The 20,121-nt window shown below is 40.7% G+C and overlaps 6 protein-coding genes and 1 non-coding gene across 11 annotated transcripts; 3 read left to right on the forward strand and 4 right to left on the reverse strand.

Moving 5' to 3' along the window:
* Positions 1-134: 134 nt before the first annotated feature.
* Positions 135-207, reverse strand: trnak-uuu. The gene has a single exon. It is a non-coding gene; the product is annotated as a tRNA-Lys (tRNA).
* A 372-nt stretch (positions 208-579) lies between these two features.
* Positions 580-2,708, forward strand: gatc (glutamyl-tRNA amidotransferase subunit C). The gene is made up of 5 exons (XM_037259785.1): positions 580-1,002; positions 1,101-1,151; positions 1,232-1,401; positions 1,494-1,597; positions 1,701-2,708. Exons 1-5 carry the CDS (start codon positions 811-813, stop codon positions 1,760-1,762), a joined length of 579 nt encoding a protein of 192 aa, XP_037115680.1. The 5' UTR covers positions 580-810; the 3' UTR covers positions 1,763-2,708.
* On the reverse strand, positions 1,949-4,639 carry pxmp2 (peroxisomal membrane protein 2). The gene is made up of 5 exons (XM_037259784.1): positions 4,423-4,639; positions 3,998-4,120; positions 3,368-3,530; positions 2,983-3,102; positions 1,949-2,906 (listed from the first exon to the last, which is right to left on the reverse strand). The coding sequence occupies exons 1-5, from the start codon at positions 4,530-4,532 to the stop codon at positions 2,838-2,840; spliced, it is 585 nt and encodes a 194-aa protein (XP_037115679.1). The 5' UTR covers positions 4,533-4,639; the 3' UTR covers positions 1,949-2,837.
* Positions 4,640-5,089: 450 nt separating this feature from the next.
* Positions 5,090-7,770, reverse strand: unga (uracil DNA glycosylase a). Of its 2 annotated transcripts, XM_037259781.1 has the most exons (7): positions 7,564-7,770; positions 7,062-7,262; positions 6,480-6,575; positions 5,992-6,089; positions 5,794-5,882; positions 5,556-5,734; positions 5,090-5,482 (listed from the first exon to the last, which is right to left on the reverse strand). In XM_037259781.1, exons 1-7 carry the CDS (start codon positions 7,660-7,662, stop codon positions 5,342-5,344), a joined length of 903 nt encoding a protein of 300 aa, XP_037115676.1. In that variant the 5' UTR covers positions 7,663-7,770; the 3' UTR covers positions 5,090-5,341. The 2 variants fall into 2 exon arrangements, with proteins under 2 accessions (XP_037115676.1, XP_037115675.1); XM_037259780.1 differs by lacking the exon at positions 7,564-7,770 and having other exon boundaries at positions 7,062-7,379.
* alkbh2 (alkB homolog 2, alpha-ketoglutarate dependent dioxygenase) lies at positions 7,208-9,524 on the forward strand. Of its 3 annotated transcripts, none has more exons than XR_005098901.1 (5): positions 7,208-7,300; positions 7,996-8,274; positions 8,340-8,538; positions 8,609-8,969; positions 9,185-9,524. XR_005098901.1 is itself a non-coding variant. In XM_037259782.1 (4 exons), exons 1-4 carry the CDS (start codon positions 7,267-7,269, stop codon positions 8,916-8,918), a joined length of 822 nt encoding a protein of 273 aa, XP_037115677.1. In that variant the 5' UTR covers positions 7,208-7,266; the 3' UTR covers positions 8,919-9,103. The 3 variants fall into 3 exon arrangements, 1 of the variants encoding a protein (XP_037115677.1); XR_005098902.1 differs by having other exon boundaries at positions 7,247-7,370; XM_037259782.1 differs by lacking the exon at positions 9,185-9,524 and having other exon boundaries at positions 8,609-9,103.
* On the reverse strand, positions 9,318-13,968 carry usp30 (ubiquitin specific peptidase 30). 2 transcript variants are annotated; one of them, XM_037259776.1, is made up of 14 exons: positions 13,847-13,968; positions 12,952-13,061; positions 12,715-12,888; positions 12,516-12,619; positions 12,351-12,449; positions 12,103-12,148; positions 11,929-12,023; positions 11,738-11,797; positions 11,582-11,668; positions 11,428-11,508; positions 11,068-11,290; positions 10,886-10,994; positions 10,226-10,474; positions 9,318-10,146 (listed from the first exon to the last, which is right to left on the reverse strand). In XM_037259776.1, exons 1-14 carry the CDS (start codon positions 13,915-13,917, stop codon positions 10,113-10,115), a joined length of 1,542 nt encoding a protein of 513 aa, XP_037115671.1. In that variant the 5' UTR covers positions 13,918-13,968; the 3' UTR covers positions 9,318-10,112. The 2 variants fall into 2 exon arrangements, with proteins under 2 accessions (XP_037115671.1, XP_037115672.1); XM_037259777.1 differs by lacking the exon at positions 13,847-13,968 and adding an exon at positions 13,583-13,763.
* Positions 13,969-14,132: 164 nt separating this feature from the next.
* svopa (SV2 related protein a) lies at positions 14,133-20,119 on the forward strand. The gene is made up of 16 exons (XM_037259774.1): positions 14,133-14,421; positions 15,601-15,764; positions 15,866-15,951; positions 16,047-16,145; positions 16,370-16,441; positions 16,923-17,047; positions 17,129-17,192; positions 17,287-17,412; positions 17,602-17,730; positions 17,830-17,903; positions 17,992-18,068; positions 18,199-18,303; positions 18,452-18,563; positions 18,656-18,737; positions 18,850-18,939; positions 19,002-20,119. The coding sequence occupies exons 1-16, from the start codon at positions 14,387-14,389 to the stop codon at positions 19,215-19,217; spliced, it is 1,656 nt and encodes a 551-aa protein (XP_037115669.1). The 5' UTR covers positions 14,133-14,386; the 3' UTR covers positions 19,218-20,119.
* Positions 20,120-20,121: the final 2 nt, after the last annotated feature.

Genomic DNA, 20,121 nt, shown 5'->3' on the forward strand with positions numbered 1-20,121 from the left:
AAAGAAATGATATAAAAACGTCGTATTTCTCTCTGCAAGGAGCAAAACGCTAGGATAATACACGCTATAATTCGTCATTAATAAAGATGGTGGCATGTTGCAAGTAATTCCGACACGCGAGGGTAAAATAGTTACGCCCGAACAGGGACTTGAACCCTGGACCCTCAGATTAAAAGTCTGATGCTCTACCGACTGAGCTATCCGGGCTCTGCTGCATTATGGTCACGGTCTGTTTATATACAATATATATTAAGTATGAGATTTCAATGGCAAGTACATTTGGTAACTAACGTACATTGAGTATGAGATTTCAATGGCGAGTACATTTGGTAACTAATGTAGGCTTGGATCAGAGCGGAGTGTGATCAATTTCTTCAAGAAACGTTTTGTATTTTGCATATGTGACGTCGTATACCGGCCTCAAATAATTACTCAAAATAAAATTCGAAACGTGTTATACTGTACTGAGTAGAGGGATAAGTGTATATCGTTTTTTCTTTTTTTTTTTTTTTTTTTTTTAAATCTTGTTGGATAATGCATTTGTCGAATAAGTAACATTCTTGCTTCGTTATTCAGCTGTGTCGTGCATTGCGCATGCGCAGAGCAGTACTGCGTGGGTATCCACAGGACCAAAACAATTGTAGTTGACCGGATTATTTTCGTATTTATCTTATCTCAATATCTGTGACTTGCTAGCCCATCTTTAAGAAAGGAGGTCGTCTGTTATTTGTATTATGCTCTCAACGCCAAAGTCCTGGCGTAATTGAAAAACACCTAACAACCCTTAAATTCAGTTTTGTACAGCTAACAATGCTAAACACGGCTACGTTTTGCGTCGCTTTCGGGCGAATGTGCCGCAGGGTGTCACAGAAAGTCACTTCTGCTAAGTCTTCTCAAAGAGGCAACTCGTTGTCAGATTTCTTTTGTGCAAGGAGATGTTCTCGCTGCTGTCACGTCGCTAATGGGACACGTGAGTTGAGTTCTCTACCACACAACTCGAAGGTAAATTGACGGGATCAACGTGAAGCCCCCACCCAACACATAGCAGAACAGATTACAGGTAACAACGTGCTCTTTCGCTTTCCTGCTTGTGTTTGAAGGTGCCCGAAGCTGCAACATGGGAGACGATACCAGAGGACCAGCTGCCACCGGTAATTTGCAGTGAATATTTGCATGAAAGATGCACATAGAGCCCATATCAAAGTGTCATTGTTTTTTTTTTTTTTTCCAGCCAACTCAAGTGGCAGAGGACCTGGTGGACAAACTTGAGCGTTTGGCCTTGGTGGACTTCCGCACCAAAGAGGGACTGGCCTGTTTGGAGAAGGCCATCAGATTTGCAGATGAGCTTCATGTTGTAGACACCTCAGGAGTCGAGCCGATGGATTCGGTTCTGGAGGACAGGTGCGTTGCTCGTTGTGTCATAACATAGTTGGCTGGCAGTCCCAGTTTTTCAACACAGGAAGCATGTTTGTGTGTCTTCCTTGCACATCCAGGGCTTTATACTTGAGGGAGGATGCAGTAATAGAAGGCAACCATGCAGAAGAACTTCTGCAGCTCTCAAAAAACACAGTGGAGGAATATTATGTGGCACCACCAGGTAAGACATTTGCACCAACAAACTTTTGCTTTCTTTAAAGATAGTGCTGCTGGAATAGATTAATTCTTCCCAGTCCACCAAAAATGTATTTCTTTTACCATAGGAAATATTCCTTTACCAAAGAGGGAAGAGCGGACTGCCATGTTGAAACACTCTGAATTCTGACATCAAGGAAGTTGTTTTTCATCATAATAATTGCATCATTAGCTTCGATGCATTTTCTCAGGACATTGATATTTTCAGTTGGCAGTTCACCTAAGAGGAGGCTGATGAGTAGGCCAGATTGACTGCATCCACTTCTTTAAACATCAACATAGCTGGTGTGTGTATTCTTAAGAGTCCACAAATGAGTCTAATTATTTTCTTTATTATTTTAGATGTAAGCAGTGAGCTTCACATAAATCAGACATCTCAGTATACTTACATTCACATTTGGCAGACATTTGGCACATTTTTTACCACAAATCATCAGAGGCAAATAAAAAGTAACACTTGTTTGTTTGTTTTTGTTACACATTCACAAAACTTTAGGGATATTAGGGTTTAGGCTGAAAGTGCAGAGTGCACCAAAGATGAACTATAACCTTTACATGTGAATTTTCTTTGACATTCTTTAAATTTTAGGATGCTTGTCAACAACAAATTTCGGTCACTCTTGCTCAACAGCAAGAGGCTGACCATAGAAAATGTCTTATTATTGCACATGAGGTATTTGACCTATTTTCTTTTTTTTTTTTTAAGTTTGAACCATAAGAGCTTGCGCAATTTATCATGCATTGTAATTTATAACTATGACATTTTCAGAAAAGAAATCCACCTGTGGCTGATCATAAACCTTCACAAATAGTACTAAATTTGATTATTATATTTTGAAAACCTTAAAAAATGTTGAAATTTGTTGACCAATGTTATTATAGTGCATTTTAGGTTGATCCCAAAATCTCACCCAAAGCTCAAGATCCCTTTTTGTGTACATTATCATTATTTATAGTATTTTCAGCACTAAAGCTATTATGCTGTGATGGTGATTATTATCACATGAAGTGCTCTTATTGTGATCTCTTGCAAAATCTGTCGAGTATGAAAAATTAAATCACAGTGTTATTGTAAAGTGTTAGTTATTGTCCACATCGGTTAACTGCTGGACAGCTGGCAGTAGAATCTCCGTTTTCTGGCACACACAATCATCCCGGAGCATGTCGGGATGATCAATTTCCTCAGTTGAAACCTTGGGGAGGTTTCATTTTCTCACCGTTGCAAGGTAAGCGTACCAAAATAAGGCGATCATGTTGGCAAATAGCACTCGGAACTGAAAGTGAAAACACATCAGAGGTTGCTGTCAGGGTGTGACTGCCGCCAGAATGCCAGTGACATACTGTACATACCTCAACAGGCACAAAATTGATGTTGATGAACTGGAAAGGTGTCCAAACTTTCCAGTTCATCTTCAAAGCAGTCCAGTAACTTTCTGTAATCTTTTTTTTAAAGTCATCTGCCCCTTTTGCCTGAAAAAAAGATCAAAAGGTTATTTATACTTTTTGAATGAATTAAATCAAGTGTAGGTGAGTGTTTGCTGTTGTACTGGTTGTTGATATTTTCCAAAATTCACACGTGCAATTGTGGACGCCTTAAACTTATTTAATGTTTATAAAACAAAAAATAATAGCCTCGTTTTACCAACCATAACTAACTAAGGTGTTTAAGTACACTTTCATTATTGGACAAACATTTAGGTTTTCATAATTGTCTCGCGTGATCATCGGTACCCACCTCCAGGATGTTCATCACCAAGTAGAAAATCATCAGGAATCCAGGGGCAAAAACAAGGCGATCCAATAGGAGACGTTTGATGACACAGTATTGATCAGTTGTTGGCATCCACATCTCCATCAGCTGGTAAAAGTAATGACTGACTGGTCCAGTAATGAACAAACTGGAATAGCAAACCAGAGAATGACTGTTACCAAATGGTTTCTAATTTATGAATATCAAAGTTTTTAAAGGCTCAAATAATGGCTTGTCACAGTTTGTCCATCGATTTATACATTTTGTAGATTCATTATACAAAAACGTGAACAACTATAGACAAATTATATAGTCTTCAATAACCTAACATGCATGTTTTGGGGAAGTTGGGAGACGCTGGTATTAGGATAATTCTGAACACATCTTCATCCCCAATTAAAGGGTGTGCACACTTGTGCAACCACATTATTTCAGTTGTTTACTTTTTTCAAAAGAAAATCGTTTTGTTTATTCATTATGATTATAAATAGTTTATCCGGTCTGGTTTGGCGGTGTAGCCTTTCTCCAGAGATCCACTGTAGCTTTACTATGAGAAAAAAATCCAAGTTGGTCAAAAAGTAAGTTAAAATAAAAGCAAAAACAAAAATATCTCACCCATAAATGGCAAACCGTGCAGCTCCAGCTGCGTCAATCTCTTTGGCTGAAGCATTACTTCTGGACTTTTTTCTTGCCTCCAAAATCTGAGAAAGAAGATTTCCTAAGGCTGAGAGGATGCCACTGAAAGTATCAACGACAAAAAAAATAAAAAATTACACACAGCAAAATAAGAGTGTCAAAATTTAAATGTAAATAGTCATTGGTGTGCACGTCTACAGTACTTCTACACCATATGGTGGAGGAAATTTATAGAAGCGCATTGGCTAAAGAAAAACTGTCGATACACTTGTGGCCACTGCAACAATTAAAAATTGATAAATGAAGGAAATCGAGATAACTCGGGTGTCTGTCAACTGAGGACATTGAGAACTGGCTGCAGAGCATCAGCAAAGCAAACATGTCAAAGTCCACTCACTACGAACCTTGTAACAGATTTGGTCAGAATGGGATATTTCTTCAGAAGAAATAGATACTGATGAAGTAAACGATACTGAATCGACGCATCTCTAAGCGGCACACTTTGCACAGGCATTGTCACGTTTTCTGCCACGTGAATTTTAAATTATTTAAACAATAAACAATATCCCGAACTTTGCGAGGGCGGAGCTTCTTCAAACGCTTCCGGATAAAGTGGCTCGTCATAACTGGCTTAAACGTCATCACCCAACGCCGGAAGTATTCTGCCTCATTGGCAAGCCTGCCACGACAGAATACTGAAGGTGGGCTTTGTTTTTTGTTTTTGTAGCGTAGGACTGTGATATTGTTTTGCAAGTTGTAGATTCTTGTCTAATCCTTTCACTTTTTCCACTGTTTGAAGCTCTCCAAATTCTTTTCTTGCTACCCGGCGCAGAAGGTCTCTTGTGGTTGACTGGTGATTTAGAAAACAAAAACCAATGTTCCACATCAGTTGACATTCAACAGGCCCTCAATTGTTTCATATTCTTAATCATTTTCCCAAGTGCTTCAATGGCTAAATACCATGAGCTGATTAATCAGTCTATGTGCTGAAGATAAACTACTCAATTTAACAGTGCTCTTTGAGTAACATCGCCAGTTTTTCAATAACACAAGTGAGCCAGACAAGTTACCAAACGTTAGCAGCAGTAACATGTTTAATGTAGAAAAAAAAAAGTAAAACTGTACAAACATTATGCAACACTAAAACTCCAAATATGTATCACAACAAAAGGTGATAAAGTAACTTCCCACAAAACATAACAGCATTTTTCGTGTAAAGATAACATCTATGGATAACTTTGAAAATGCAGACAAGCTAACAAGGGGAATCTTTGTAGTTGTGTAACATGGTGATGGGGGTGGGGGGCAAAGAAGTGCAACAGTTTAAAGTGCCTTCCAGTCAACAGGGGACTTTCCAGATTTTATCAGCAGCTCGTTGGCTTTGGAAAAATGTTTGCAGCCAAAGAATCCCCGATGAGCAGACAGGGGAGAAGGATGCACCGCCTTCAGGATGTGGTGACGTTTCTATGAAGACAAGGAATATCCTTATTTTTGTATTCCACGCACTGAATTATTCCAAGCAAAAAAATGCACTCACCTTGTCAATTGTGGCCCCCTTCTTCTGAGCATAGGCCCCCCACAGAATGAATACGAGGCCCTCCAGGTTATTGCTGAGCCACTGCACAACTGCGTCGGTGAATGTCTCCCAACCCTTGTCTTTGTGCGAGTTGGCCTGGTGTGCTCGCACGGTCAACACGGCATTGAGCAACAACACACCTGTAAGGTAGTAGAAGACTCGTCAGCACTCTTCAGCACATATATTACTCAAAACCAACCTTGTTTTGCCCAGCCACTGAGATCTCCATGCTTTGGGTGCTGGAAGCCTTCAATGTCACTCCCTAGCTCTTTGTACATGTTCTCCAAACTAAAAGCAGATGGAAAACAATGGCACCATGTTCTAAAAATATACACAAACAACACAAAATAAAAAGGATACGAATGATGTCAACAGAATACTTTCAAATTTAGAGGACCTGGGAGGAGGAGGCACTGGTCTTTTGACACTGAAACATAATCCGTGGGCTTGGTTTGGACCATGGTATGGGTCCTGACCGAGGATCACCACTTTAACCTGAGGGTAGAAAAAAGAGCAAAGACTACAGTGATTCTGAACCAAATCTCCCTTTCAGCAGTTCTTTTTACTTGGTATATTTATTTAGAGATATTCACATGTAGGTGACAAGGCACTCATGTACCATGAGAAATCATTAGTGGTATCTCAAATTAAATTTCATTAATCAATCATAAATATATGAATGACTATTAAACAGGCTCAGATTCCTCCTGAGTCAATTTGTAAGTAATTTGCAGATCAAATATTTTTCTTTGGCCTTTTTTTTTTAGGGGGGGGTGGTTAACTTCATTTTAGATTTATTGTAATTAAGAAATGGAAAAGCTGTGATCATGGACATATGTGATTAGTTGAAGATAATTTGTGCAAGTGGAGCAATAGGAAACTCACATCACGAAGTTCACACATCTGGGTCCAGGTGAAGACATGCTCAGCAGGTGGGTACACAGTGTGATGTTTCCTCTCATTGTTGACAAACTGCAGCAACTGAGGAGATGAAAGGGGTGCAAATCTAGGTCTCAAACTTCTTGGCTTCAAGGAGAAATGTTTATTTGCATCATTTTTCTCAAAAACTTGACAAGTTTATTTTGTCTACCAATTTTCTGCCAATGGTAAATCTTGTTGCTGTGCTGTACTGTCTGCCTCACCTCGCAGTTTAGCTGCTGTTTGAATTTAATAAAATAACACACAAAATACCAAATATATTATCTTTATCTAGAAAATTTGAGTACATATTAAAGTATCTGTAAACAGTTGTGCAACAGGAGGGAAGCTGGACTTCTTGCTGCCAGACTTCCCATTTTGCCTAGTTAAGTATAAATATGTTGTTTTTTTTAAGTAATATTTTACAATATCATTGCAAATATTGAAAGGTGGTTTTAAGTGGGACTACACAGATTGCTGAAGGTGCTGCAGCACCCCCTAGCCCCGTTGTAGCGCCATCTCTGACAGAATCAAAGGTGGCCCACTCACTTGTTTAAAGTAAGGTTTCACAAACTCAGCAGCCAGCGCCTTTTGCCAACTCTCTCCAAACCCGTGAGGAGTCTTAGACGAATAGAGCTTCTTCAACGCCGCCGCCTTATTACGGGCGATCATGTCCATCTGCTCTTGAGACAGGAAAGCCGACGGTGGGTTGGAGGGCTCCGGATCAACCGCCGAGAACTTGCGCTTCTTCTGCATGGTTGGAGTAAAGTGTGCAAAACACCAAGCAGGTGAGAAGTAGTGAACACGGAAGCAAACGACCTGACAAACCCGTCGGCAGCGCGGTGCAAACATGTTCACGTGAGTTATGAACGATGCAAAACGGGAGTGGTGCTTTTGAATGCCGCGTAGTTGTCGCTGCTGCTGCTTGAAGAAAACGGCAGCTCGTTCAAACACGCGTCGCTGGAGCTACTTGCACATGTGCGTTTTAAAAAAATAAAAGTCACCCTTAATGGCCACCAAAGCGTGCGTACAAAAATAACATAACGCTCACCGAGCCTTTAGCAATCCGCTCCGGTTCAGTTGAAACTTTGCAAGACATCTTTTTGGAGGTCGGCCTGAAATATGAATTAATAGTTTTCCGCCCAATCATGTTTTTGCTTCGGCGATAAGTTCCCGACCAACGACTATATATATATAATTGAAATAAGAAAAATAAAGCAACGTGGAAATGATGCTGCGGTGTCAACTCCCGGAATGAAAGAAAGTTTCGCGCCACGGAAGTGACGAAACGCGCTGTGGGGCGTTCACGACCAGCTTATGTTTGCAACACGTTCATGCTAAATTTAACAGTGTTTGGGGGCTTTTTTACAATATGCATGGCACCTCGGATTACGACAGGGGCTCTCAAACAAACGGAAAGTCTTATCTACATGGACAATGCAGACAAGTGCCACAAAGACAATCATATATCTTATGTGTACAGATGCTGTCAGTCTTCAAATAAATGAAATGGAGAAGTTTATGCAGAAACAACCATGCCCTGATGACACCGAGATAACAAGTCCACCCAAGAAGCTCAAACTAGAACGAATTGAAGTGAAGGAACAATCAGTGGATGCTGAGGAAGATGACTTCTCAGATCCTGTTCCCTGGCAAAAAGTAGAATCAGAAGGTCTGGACTGTGACTATGCTTTGCTTTTCACCAAGCAGGAAGCTGACCACCTTTTCCAAAAACTAGAGGAGGAGGTGGTCTACTCAACAGGTGAGAGGAATCGTATTCTAAAGGTAAGGAGTGGCTGAGTGACACGTTCTGGCTTTATATTCCAGGGGAAGAAGCAAAGGTGCAAGTGTTTGGAAAGGTGTACGATATACCCAGGAAACAGGCGACATATGGAGATGCAGGATTGATGTACACTTATTCTGGAGTGGCACGTTTAGCCTGCCCATGGACTCCCACCCTGGATTATATTCGGGATTCTGTCACCAAAATAACAGGACATACATTCAATTTTGTCCTGATCAACAGGTAGAAAATATAACAAGTATTGGCTACAATGGATTTGATACTCAATTGAACTAACTGTTGTCTTCTCCAGGTACAAAGATGGCCAGGATCACATGGGTGAGCATCGGGATGACGAGAAGGAGCTAGATCCTCAGTCTCCCATTGCCTCAGTCTCGCTCGGCGCTGCACGAGATTTCATTTTCCGCCACAGGGATGCTCGAGGTAAACAAAGCAGTCGGCACATCGAGCCTGTCAAGCTGGTGCTGGCCCACGGAAGCCTGCTCCTCATGAACTCGCCGACCAACACTTTCTGGTATCACAGTCTTCCCGTTCGAAGGAAAGTCCTCCTACCTCGCATTAACCTCACATTTAGACGTATTGTGTCCACCAGGAAATACTAGACACTATCGCCACATCCTTGACTTCTACGTTACTACATACTTTACTAATTTCAGCTCTGGACGATACAAAGAAAATTGTTGAAGATACTGTAAGTGAAATATAATGGGTGGTGTATAGAACAAAATAATGTGTTTACTTATTGTTGGGGAAAACAAACAAATAAAATAGAAGGTATTAGGGTGAGCGAAAAACAATTCCTTAATGTACTTGAGATTTCATTGCATACTGCACAGATACTAGCATTCCTGTGCTGGATGAAGCAAAGCAGCCCCAGAACAGGGCTAAGGCTCCTTCACGCTTCATACAAGGAACGATGTTCTTGTTGACAGGCGCACAAGTTACAGCAATCTTCTGATTGCAGGAATCGTGTCAGAGGTTTGTCTGTAAATAGCCGTACCTTGCACATAAAACTACAACATTTACTTTATTCTTTTTTTTTTTTAATATCAGAAAACAGTTTTAGAGATTGCACACAAACATTTCACACAAATATATTGTACTAAAGTGCAAATTGTAAATATTAACAATAGGCATCTGCTCCACATCCTTGCTTCTCAACTGGTTTGGAAGGAAAGTGGCAGTTACAAGTAATAGGGTTAAAAAAATATTGAGGATAACTTGAAGAGAAGCCACTATTTGGACTTATCTGTTACAGCTCCTCTTGTGACAAAGTTGAATTTGGCCACCAAATAATCCTTCAAATATTTACAGAGTAAAACAATTGTCACACACACATATGGCTTCATATTAAAAATTTCACACAACATGGCACTTTAACTTCAAATGCGCAGCTATAGTATGAAAATAGTCATTATTTACGACAATAACAAACAGATCCAAATAACTACGCATAATTTACACAAGATGTCTACATACATTGCAAAATCACCGGGAATGATTTCCATTAGAGTCATGGAGTCAGAATCATCAAATTCTGATCGAGTTCCAACCTTCATTCAAATTGAGTTCTTAAAACATCAAGAGTAAATTTGTCATACATGAACGTATTCAAATTCGAACCAGGAATGTACTGTACTATCACATTTCCCAGTTAGTTTCCTTTACAAACCAAATACTTGAAGTCATGTCCACAGTCTTTGGAACTGGAATCTCCCACTTTGGATAAAGCAGCAACATCCCATGACGGCAAGTTGTTGCGTGATCCGCGCACACACACACAAAATACCCTACAGTCAAATGATGCTCTTGTCAACTCCATCAACCGTGCTAGAATTGGGCGCATCCATTTGTGTGAGTGTGACTGGAAAGGCAGCAGAATGAATTTAGCCTTTGAGCCAGCACTTACTCCTGCGAATGCGACGGGGCGCTCTGCTTCTGGACTCTCTCGTAGAAGAGCATATAGGCGTTGGAGGAGAGCGCCTCGTGCAGGCTGGCTTTGCGAACCGAGTCGTCGGACACCCAGAGCCACTGAGAGGTATACGGCGAGGAACTGCAAGGCGGGGAAGGGCTGCGTCGGTATGTTACAAAATGCCCTGAGTGCATGTCACCATGGTGAACCAGCACAGCCGTGAGTTGGAAAAGGTACTCGTTGGATCTGGCGGAAAGGAGATAAAGATTGTGTTTAGGATCGCTGAAAGATGGGGAGATTTATAGAACTCAAACTTCCATATGGATTGAGAAAGAGAAAGCTCAGACCTTCACATTTTATTTTTGATTCAATGATTACAACTGAGGCCGTAAACATACGTACACTCTGCAGTTTAACGATATGAACTACTTCCATTTAGCATACAATCTGCACAAAGACATTTACCTTCATTTCATCAATAAAGATGAATTATTTTCAATATTAAAACCTGCATAGCCTTTAAGGTTGCAGTGATGTAAGCTGACTCACATTTTAAGCAGTAAGATTATGGTCAACTTTGATTTCTAATTCTAATATCAAATTCCAAACAAGTGGATTTAGGTTCCACTGGATATTCCCGTAGTCAAGGCAGCTTACCGGTAGTCATATGTAAGGCCGAGCTGAGTGGTCCCGCAAGTAGAATGTAAACAGACAGATGAACAGTTTCCATTTGCAAAGGGTTTGTTGTTGTTATGATGCTCTGCGTCTGCAGAGCACATAATAATAAATTATGAATGCATGTGACAATAGAAACGGGCTTGATGATGACCAACCCATACCTGTGCCATTCGCAGTAGGCCTTTCCGCATTCTTGCTGGAATTTCCTCCCTTTTGGTGCTTCCTTGCACATTTAGCGCGCAAACTCGTCTGTATGGAGGCATTGTGTTTGTAGCGGTCCATACATAGATACTCCGTGAACTGAACGTGCTCTTGTCGTTTAATTGGGGTTCCTTCGCTGGACCATGTGAGTCTTTGCAGATGGATGCAAAGGCACTGGGGCAGCTGAAAAAGAAAGGGAATAAATTATTGCAAGAATAAACAATAGAGCTCGTACTTTGTGGGTGGAAAATGTTGCCAAGCAATTTTGGTTTTGCCCAAAGTCAACCACTCTTCAAAATTCATCAAAAAATGCAGATTACCTTTCCCAATTTAAGCTGCTTTACAAACGTTGTCCGCTGACTTTCCAGAAGCTGTCCATTAATTCTGGTCCCACATTGAAGCTAAAAAAGGAAAAGAAAAAGATAAGCCTTTTAGTTCCATGCATCATCCAAGGAAATTCCTTTGAGTAGTCACCTGGGTGCAATTTTCACACTCCACTTCCTTGATAGTCTCGGAGGAGATGAAATGCTGTAGACACTGATCCAGAGAGACCGGTCGACCCTAAACACAAATACTGTAGTCATCACATTAAAGCAACATTTACATTTCGGTAGGTTCGATTCTGCTTACCCACTGAGGCAAAGGGATTGATAATGAAAGGCTTTCAAAGGAATCATATCGCACCGGACTCTGAAAAATAAAACATTCTGTATGAGGAGGATGCAAGGCGTATTGAGTTCGAACAATGGAAATAAGTTAAGCTCTTCACTACCATCCAAAAACAGCTCCCACCTTTGTGTTTTCACGTAAAATAAACTTACCTGATGCTCACAGCGCTTGCACAACATGTTACTCGTTAAACGGCCATGGAAAGGATGCTGGAACTTCCAAGGGTTTGGAATTGGGTGCAGAGGGGCTGCAAAAAGGAAGAGAAAAAATTATTTTGACGATGTATGCGCTCTGATCTAAGACTAAGTCAAAGTTCCCTTTTTTACCTCGACTTCTGCAAGTCTTTGTTCTCTCATCTTGATTGGGAAGACTCTGTGCAAAAAAGACAGAGATTTATTCATTAATTCTTAACATGGTATACCTTCTGAATGTACGCTGTATTTCATAAAAAAATAGTTTGTGTTGAAAGGAAAACAACTGCGCAAAAATCTGTTCACAAATCCTAGATGCATTAACACACAGGTGATGTGTTTCAAAATCTTCTAACATTCAAAGTTGGAAAACGATTGCTTACCTCAAGAGACTGCATATCAAACAATGGAGTTACTTTCGGCTGGTGGTCCCTCTCCTCTTCGAGAGATGATGTTAGAACATGAAAGAGTTCATGGGCATCCTAATAAGAGTAATAACAATAAAACAAACCAACTTCCACAAATAGAAAAAACAAACAAAGACCAACCTGCTCTTCAAATGAACTGATGTGCCACCGGTACAGTCTGAGAACATCCAGCAAGGATCCTGCATCCAGCACATCTTCATCTCCAGGCTCATTATTAGACAGAGCTGTCAAAACAGAAACAACCCTCCCGTCTACATTTGGAACTGTAACCCCGTGTCAAGGAGGCTTTGCTTTTACACCTCCCACATTGCTTTATAACCTTTGAGAAGCTGGAGAAGTGTTGTGGACAATTTGTTTTCTTTGTGCGACTGGATGGCGGGTGAGTTGGAAAACCTTTCCAGCCACCGGATGAACGACGGGCATGCTGCCAGACCTTGAAGCAAAGAGTTCAGGAAGCAAGTGTTGCCCAAGTTCAACAGACCAGGAACCATGCCTGGAAGAAAACACGGCTCACTGTTAGAACACTACACGGCGGGCATTGCGTATCAATTCTCACCTCTCTTTCTCTTTTTTCGCTCTGTGATTGGGCCCCACAAAACGTAGACACCAGCTGCAATGGCTGCTGCAACACCACCAATGACACCCCAGTTTTTGAGCATCTTGTTTCTAATGAAGACAGGATATAAGGAATGTAGTTCAATTATCTCTCGACACACGGCAATTACAGGCAATACAGCACAATGTATTTGAGCTGGTCAGGATTATTCAGACACAAGGAGAGCACGCTCTTATTGCTGCAAAGAGAGGAGGGACTGGTTGGAATACTGCGCAGAACTAGTATACATTATTCCATAAAGTGTGTTTATGTGTTAAATTGTATTCTTATATTCAGTGTAGTTTTTAAAAGGTCCTTTCGCACGCCCCTTAAAGGTGAATGTCGTTAATTGCGTCGTGTAGAAACCATTTCCTTAATGTCTTTCCTGCAAGTACAGACAAAACAGTGCAATCACTGACTTTACCTTTGCAACCATGTTGAAAAATGATCGTTCATCGACAAAGTCCGCATGTTGCTTCCTGCCTCAACCAAATCACTGGCGGAAATTTCATAAATCCAGCATGCGTTTACAGGAAGACGCCAGCCATTTGTATGTGTAATTATGCTAGCATTAGCATGTGTGCTAACTTACCAGTAACACCGAGTTTATCTTTCCGTGATGTGCAGTCTTAAATTCACAGAAGTCCAATATTAACAGATTTCTGATACATTGCACTGGTAGGTGTTTCTTCGCTAAGGATTAGTAACAAGGGCATTAAACCGGTCGCTTGCTTGTCTGTCTTGTTTGTCAGCTGAGCGCGACGCATGGCGGTGTCATGACCCGCTTCTATTTTGACCAAGTGAACCATTAACGATAAGGAGCTTAATGTGGTGTCTTTCAAGGAGAATACTTTACCTGGCGCTTGGTCCGGTGCCCAGGTACTGTCTGACAAGCTTATCTGAGCTCTCTGGTCCGCACCACAACATGCTGTTGTTGTTGCGGAACTATTGTCTTTATCGGCATTGTTTGAGGGGAGCCACAAAAAGTGCGTACCAATGTGTTCACTGTAAAAAAGTTCCGACCCATAAATTCACGTTATATTTGACCACCTTCATTATCGAGTCTTCTCGTTAAAGTATTAGATTGTAATTTACTATATATATATTTTTTAAAATGAACTGTGTTTGTCTACCATTATTTTTTCCTACATTTTCTTGTGATCAAGTTCTATTAAATGAAAGATAGAAGCTATCTGAAATATAAACAATGATATATTCAGGGATTTATTATAATCTACTTCGTTGTCATTTAAACTCGTCCAGTGTTTGCCCTGTCTGTGTATCGTGGCTTCTCATTGGCCATCAGTGGGTCGCTCTCCTCAGTGCTGAAATCGCAGCTCGTCGTGATCATGTATGGCGATGAGGGCATACGGAGCGTCAGAATATAAACACCAAAATGGACGATGATCTATTCCAGCTGAGACAATTGCCGTGAGTTAAAACATTTGTCATTTTCTTTAGCATCTAATTTATCAGTGTGTCATTTGTTTGTACGGCCAGCTCGCGACACAACACAGCTAGCTCACATTGTATTAAAGCGCCAGCGTCATGTGATGCAAACCGATGTCAACACATTCAGACTACCAGGAGATAGTGCTGGGGGAAATCGTCAAAATCATGTAGCATTCTGAAGCCGCGTCGTCGTTTTGGCGTGTCGTTTGTCTGTAGGAGGCCGGTCTGCTCTGATTTAGACAATGATGACTTATCTACCTTAACACTTAATTGATTCCTTAATGACAGCCTACTCGCCAGTGGTACTTGAAAGTAATACTGGGTTGTAATTAGTCATAGGTATGCTAACTACTCTGATCTTATAAAGCGTATACCATCTCTTTTTGTGTCACTTACACAAATAACAATCGCTTAAATCCACAATAAGGAGGTGGCAAAAATACATGGTGCTGATGCCAATGGTATTCTTGCAAGATTAGTGATGGCAGATAAAATTGGTGTTATTTCATTTTGAGATTTTTCTTTTTTTTTTTACTGTTTTACTGTACTTTTTCTGTGCTGTATGATAATCATGTAATGTTGTAATGTCAAATACATAAAGTTAATCACGTTAAAAGCAATGATTGCAATGGGCGAATGAATATCAAGATGCAATGCTTTGTAAATCTCTGTATATGTTTACATTTTGAAATGAACTTATATATTGCCAGCATGTTGATGCCCCCTGCCATTATATACTTTATAAGTGATTATGTACGATCACAAGATTTTAATATTTTGTCTTTGCCAAAAATTGACACTATGGCATAATAATTGGGTTATGCAAAATATTGGTTTTTCAATCAAAATGCAGTTGTGTGGAACTGGTATGACAGCCACATAACTCTTATATAGAATCAACATTCATTTTGCGTTTGTTGTCTTCACAAGGGTCTCTAGCTCATTCCCACTGACTTAGGCTGGGTACACCCTGGACTGGGTCACCAGTAAATCAAATGACACTCATTTTGAAGAGATCCCAATGCGTAGAATCCCAGGACATGCTGGAGAGACATTGTCTCCCAGCTGGCCTGGGATCCCCCCCCCCCCCATCAGGACATCCCCTCGTCTGGGCTTCCCCGTTTAGGCTGATTTACAGATTTCATATTTCATTTTTAGTGTCATTCGCTTCCGTCACACCGGTGAGAGCACGCGCTCGGAGGAAGATGGTGAAAGTCGAGAGCCTTTTGCAGCAGTGCGAGTGGCAGAGCCAAAAGAGGTGGAGCCTGTGGCCCTCGCAGATGGAGCTCTTGTCCCTCGGGAGTTTGCCAACCCAACTGATGGTAGGCAGTATGATGGGACGTCATTGGATTTTATCTCTGGAATTTTATAAGCAAGATGTGTTGTGTTCCCACTGTATATTTACAAGCTATTTAACTTTTAGACACATTCATGGTTGAGGATGCCGTGGAGGCAATTGGCTTTGGAACCTTCCAGTGGAAGCTTTCCATCCTCACTGGTCTGTCCTGGGTGAGGATTTCCTTACAACACCTCTGAATTACATATTTATGTACAGTGTTATATTTGATATATTTTGTCATTGAACTCCTGATTATTGTGTTTAGATGGCAGACGCAATGGAGATGATGATTCTAAGCATCTTAGCTCCACAGCTTCACTGTGAATGGAGACTTCCAAGTCTGGAGGTGGCATTTCTTACATCGGTAAATATTATTCATTCATTCATTCATTCATTCATTCATTCATTCATTCATTTATCTATTTGTTTATTTCGGGGGTCATATCATTTCTTGAAATGTTGAATTTGATGCGTCAAAGTAAATCTGTGTAGAAAGTATACAGTTCATAGTATGTGAGTTTCCCTTTTTGAATTGCTCTCCTGAAATAAATGAAGTTTTCGACCCATATGTTTTTTCAATTACCACAGGCGGTGTTTATTGGAATGATGATCAGCTCCTCTCTTTGGGGAAACATATCTGACAAATACGGAAGGAAGACGGTAAGTACGTTTTCTGTAGCATGAATCACTTATTCATGAGTGAAAATGATGATGATGAATATTGTTTGTGTTGACGGGTTGCTGATAGCTTGATAGCTTCATTCTAAGCCTTTTTGACTGGCTTGTTTTCTTGAGGAGCTCCGTGTTTACGGTTGTTTTCTTTTGTTGAAGCGGATTAAATACATTTTCCGACCAAAATGGGGGTGATAGTAGCTCATCTGTAAGGGCTTACTCTTTGGAATAGGAGGGAGTCAGGTCTGTGGATAAAAAATAATTCACCTGTTTATTTCAATTTATTTAATTTTAAATTTATTTAGTTAAATGATTTAACTGTTTGCTAAACAGGTTCATGATAACTGTTGAGGTGCCGCTGAGCAAGGCGCCAAAAATTAATGTTCACAGTACTTTGAATGCAAACATCAAGCTTTTGCCAAAATGCTGATATACGTACTGTTATCTTATTTTTGCGTTTTACACACAGGGTCTGACAATGAGTGTGTTGTGGACAATGTTCTATGGTATTATGAGTGCTTTTGCACCCATCTATGCTTGGATCCTCTTCCTCCGTGCTCTGGTTGGCTTTGGCATCGGTGGAGCCCCGCAGTCGTGCGTATCCCTCGTCCATCCGTTTTGTACGACCTACAGAGCAAGACTTCAAATTAACAGTGTGTGTTTTCTATTTCTTAGGGTCACACTCTATGCTGAATTTCTTCCCATGAAGTCCAGAGCAACGTGTATATTGCTTATTGAGGTTTGTACTGTCAAGCTCATCTCTCTTCATCTGTCCAGTACAGATCATTTGCAGCTGGACGTTTTATTCTGTGGTGATTATTTCATCCCAACAGATATTCTGGGCTCTGGGCACGGTGTTTGAGGTCCTCCTTGCAATTCTAGTGATGCCTTCTCTGGGCTGGCGCTGGCTTCTCGGCCTCTCTACCATCCCTCTTTTCATCTTTGCCATCTTTTGTTTTGTGAGTATAAATTTAGGAGTAGGCACAGAGACTTTCAAAATTATGTTACACCACCTGCACCACAACTTAGACCTAGTTTTACCTGGTCTAAAGTCTACTCAAATTTCTGTCACCAAAGTGTCAGATGCGTCTCATACATGTTCATTAAGAAGCTTTGTTGATTGATGAATCTCTTCACTTGGGCGGCAGTGGCTACCTGAAAGTGCTCGATACGATGTGTTGACGGGGAATCAAGAAAAAGCTCTGGCGACTTTGAAACGAATTGCCATGGAGAATGGAGTACCCATGCCGCTGGGAAAACTCATTGCAGCCAAACAAGTATATCACTTTCTGCAACGCTCCAAATCTAATTCCACTTTTTTTGCACTATGACTTGTGATTGATGTCAGTCTCTTGATTTCTGTTTTTTTTAATCAGGAGGATCGTGGAAAGTTTCGGGACTTGTTCTCATCACAATTCCGCTGGACAACAGTCCTTCTGTGGTTTATTTGGTAAATGGAGGAAAGAAAAATGTCATTCCATTCTTTCTATTATACGTATTTAGCTTCATATTCAGATTGTTGTGTCTCTTGTCTTCAGGTTTGCAAACGCCTTCTCATATTACGGCCTTGTGTTGCTCACCACAGAACTCTTTCAGGAGGGAGGGGCATGCGGAAGTGAGTTATTGCGCTATATACGATTATTTTTTTGTTGTTATTTTCGGTTCTTGGGGAGTTAGCATAAAACCACAGACACTTGAACTGATCCAAACTAGAATTCTAACCTGTGTTGTGCTTTTCCCCCTAGAGCGCAAAGGTAATAAAATGGAGAGCAAATGCAACTTGGAGTGTAAATATTTGAACAGCGATGACTACAAAGACCTTTTGTGGACAACCTTATCGGAATTCCCGGGTAAAATTGAAACGGACTAAAATTGTACATATTTTTCTAGACTTGTTTTTTTTTTTTACTCTATCACACATTGAAAGATATTAAAATTGACCACCTACAATGTATCTCTGTTTTTTGTATCTTGACTTTATGGGTTCCTGTTCCACAGGACTGTTGGTGACTTTGTGGGCGATCGACCGCTTAGGAAGAAGGAAGACCATGGCCTTGTGTTTTTTTGTCTTCTCCATGTGCATCATTCCACTCTATGGTTGTGTGGGGAGGTAAAAGGAGAACCTTGTTCTCGATATTGTCCTGTTTTTAATCAAGTTAAGTCATTGTCATAAAGCCGGCGTGGCTTCTTGTTTTGTTGCAGAGTTTCCATGACAGTGCTGATTTTTATTGCCAGAGCTTTCATTGCTGGAGGATTTCAGGTTGCTTACGTATATACTCCAGAGGTTAGTATTCACAGTGACTCTGCGGTGAATAGATGTATCTTGAATCAAATCAAGACAGCAGTCATAAAGAAAGAGAATTAGTAGGACCTTCACAGTCTTTTATGTTCTACAGGTGTATCCAACTGCAACCAGGGCTTTGGGTTTGGGAACAAGCAGTGGGATGGCTCGAGTTGGTGCCCTCATCACACCTTTTGTTGCACAGGTACATTTGGCACTTAACTAAGAAAGTGGAATGCAAAGTGACTCTTTTGGTTTCTCTTGCAGGTGCTGTTGGAGTCATCTGTGTATTTGGCTCTCTCGGTGTACTGCTGCTGCTGTCTCCTCGCCGCCATCGCATCTTGCGCACTGCCAATTGAAACAACGGGACGAGGCCTGCAGGAATCCAGCCACCGTCAGTGGGGCCAGGAAATGATGGGTCGAGCTTCTTCCTCACAAAACTCAGGGCCAATCCCTCATTCCAGCTCCGGCTCTCAGGGCTGAGCAATGTTTGAGATAACGGTGAAGCGCGAAGGACAAAAAAGCTGCAGCAGCTTTTTGTGTGAATCTCAAGTCCCATCTACATTCTAGGCACAAACATGACTTCAGAGAGGAAGACGGCACAAAATATCATGTCACTGCACTTAACTCTTCATCCACCATTGCCATCCGTTTTGCTACTGTATGCTTCCAACAGAATGGTTGAAATCCATGGCATTCACGTTGACCAGTGAATGAGTGAAATCAAGAAGAAATTGGGGGGGTGTCTGAATCTTGTTGTGCAATGCAAGTGAAAAGGTGAAACGCGCTACAGTCATAGGTCAGTGTAGGCCAGGGGTAGGCGAACCCATAGGGGTACGGGAGTTCATTTCAGGAGGTACATGGGAGCATTTAATGATTTCCTGCGCCAAAATTACAACGGCCACGTATCAATTCGAGTGACACATTGAAGCTTTGATGACTGATGAAAAGAAAGTAAAACTGCTACAGTGGGTCTGAATATTATTCTTTAAAGGGGAACTGTTCAATGATCTCCATTTTTTCGTGGTAAATGAGGTATATTTAAATGCAGTAATCTATGTAAAATGTATTTTACTTATTTTCAAGGCAATATATTTATTTTTATGTTTAATTAGAGTTAAGAAAGAAATAAGATGTTAAACAAATTGTTTTCTTCATTTAATGATAGTTTGTGTTACATTTTGGAGAATCGTCAACACGAGTGAGGGGAAAACTCATGGTATGACAAAAAGGTTTGGGGGTACGCAAGTCAAAATGTTGGGAATCACTGGTCTAAGACGTGGGAAAATATAAACATTGGAAAACTGTATTACTTCAAATATTACAACTAAAAAAAAAAGCCTTAAAAAATACACATATATTATTTACCTGGAAAACATTTACTTCA

Source organism: Syngnathus acus, chromosome 9 (genome assembly GCF_901709675.1).
Source record: "Syngnathus acus chromosome 9, fSynAcu1.2, whole genome shotgun sequence".
Taxonomy (NCBI): domain Eukaryota; kingdom Metazoa; phylum Chordata; class Actinopteri; order Syngnathiformes; family Syngnathidae; genus Syngnathus; species Syngnathus acus.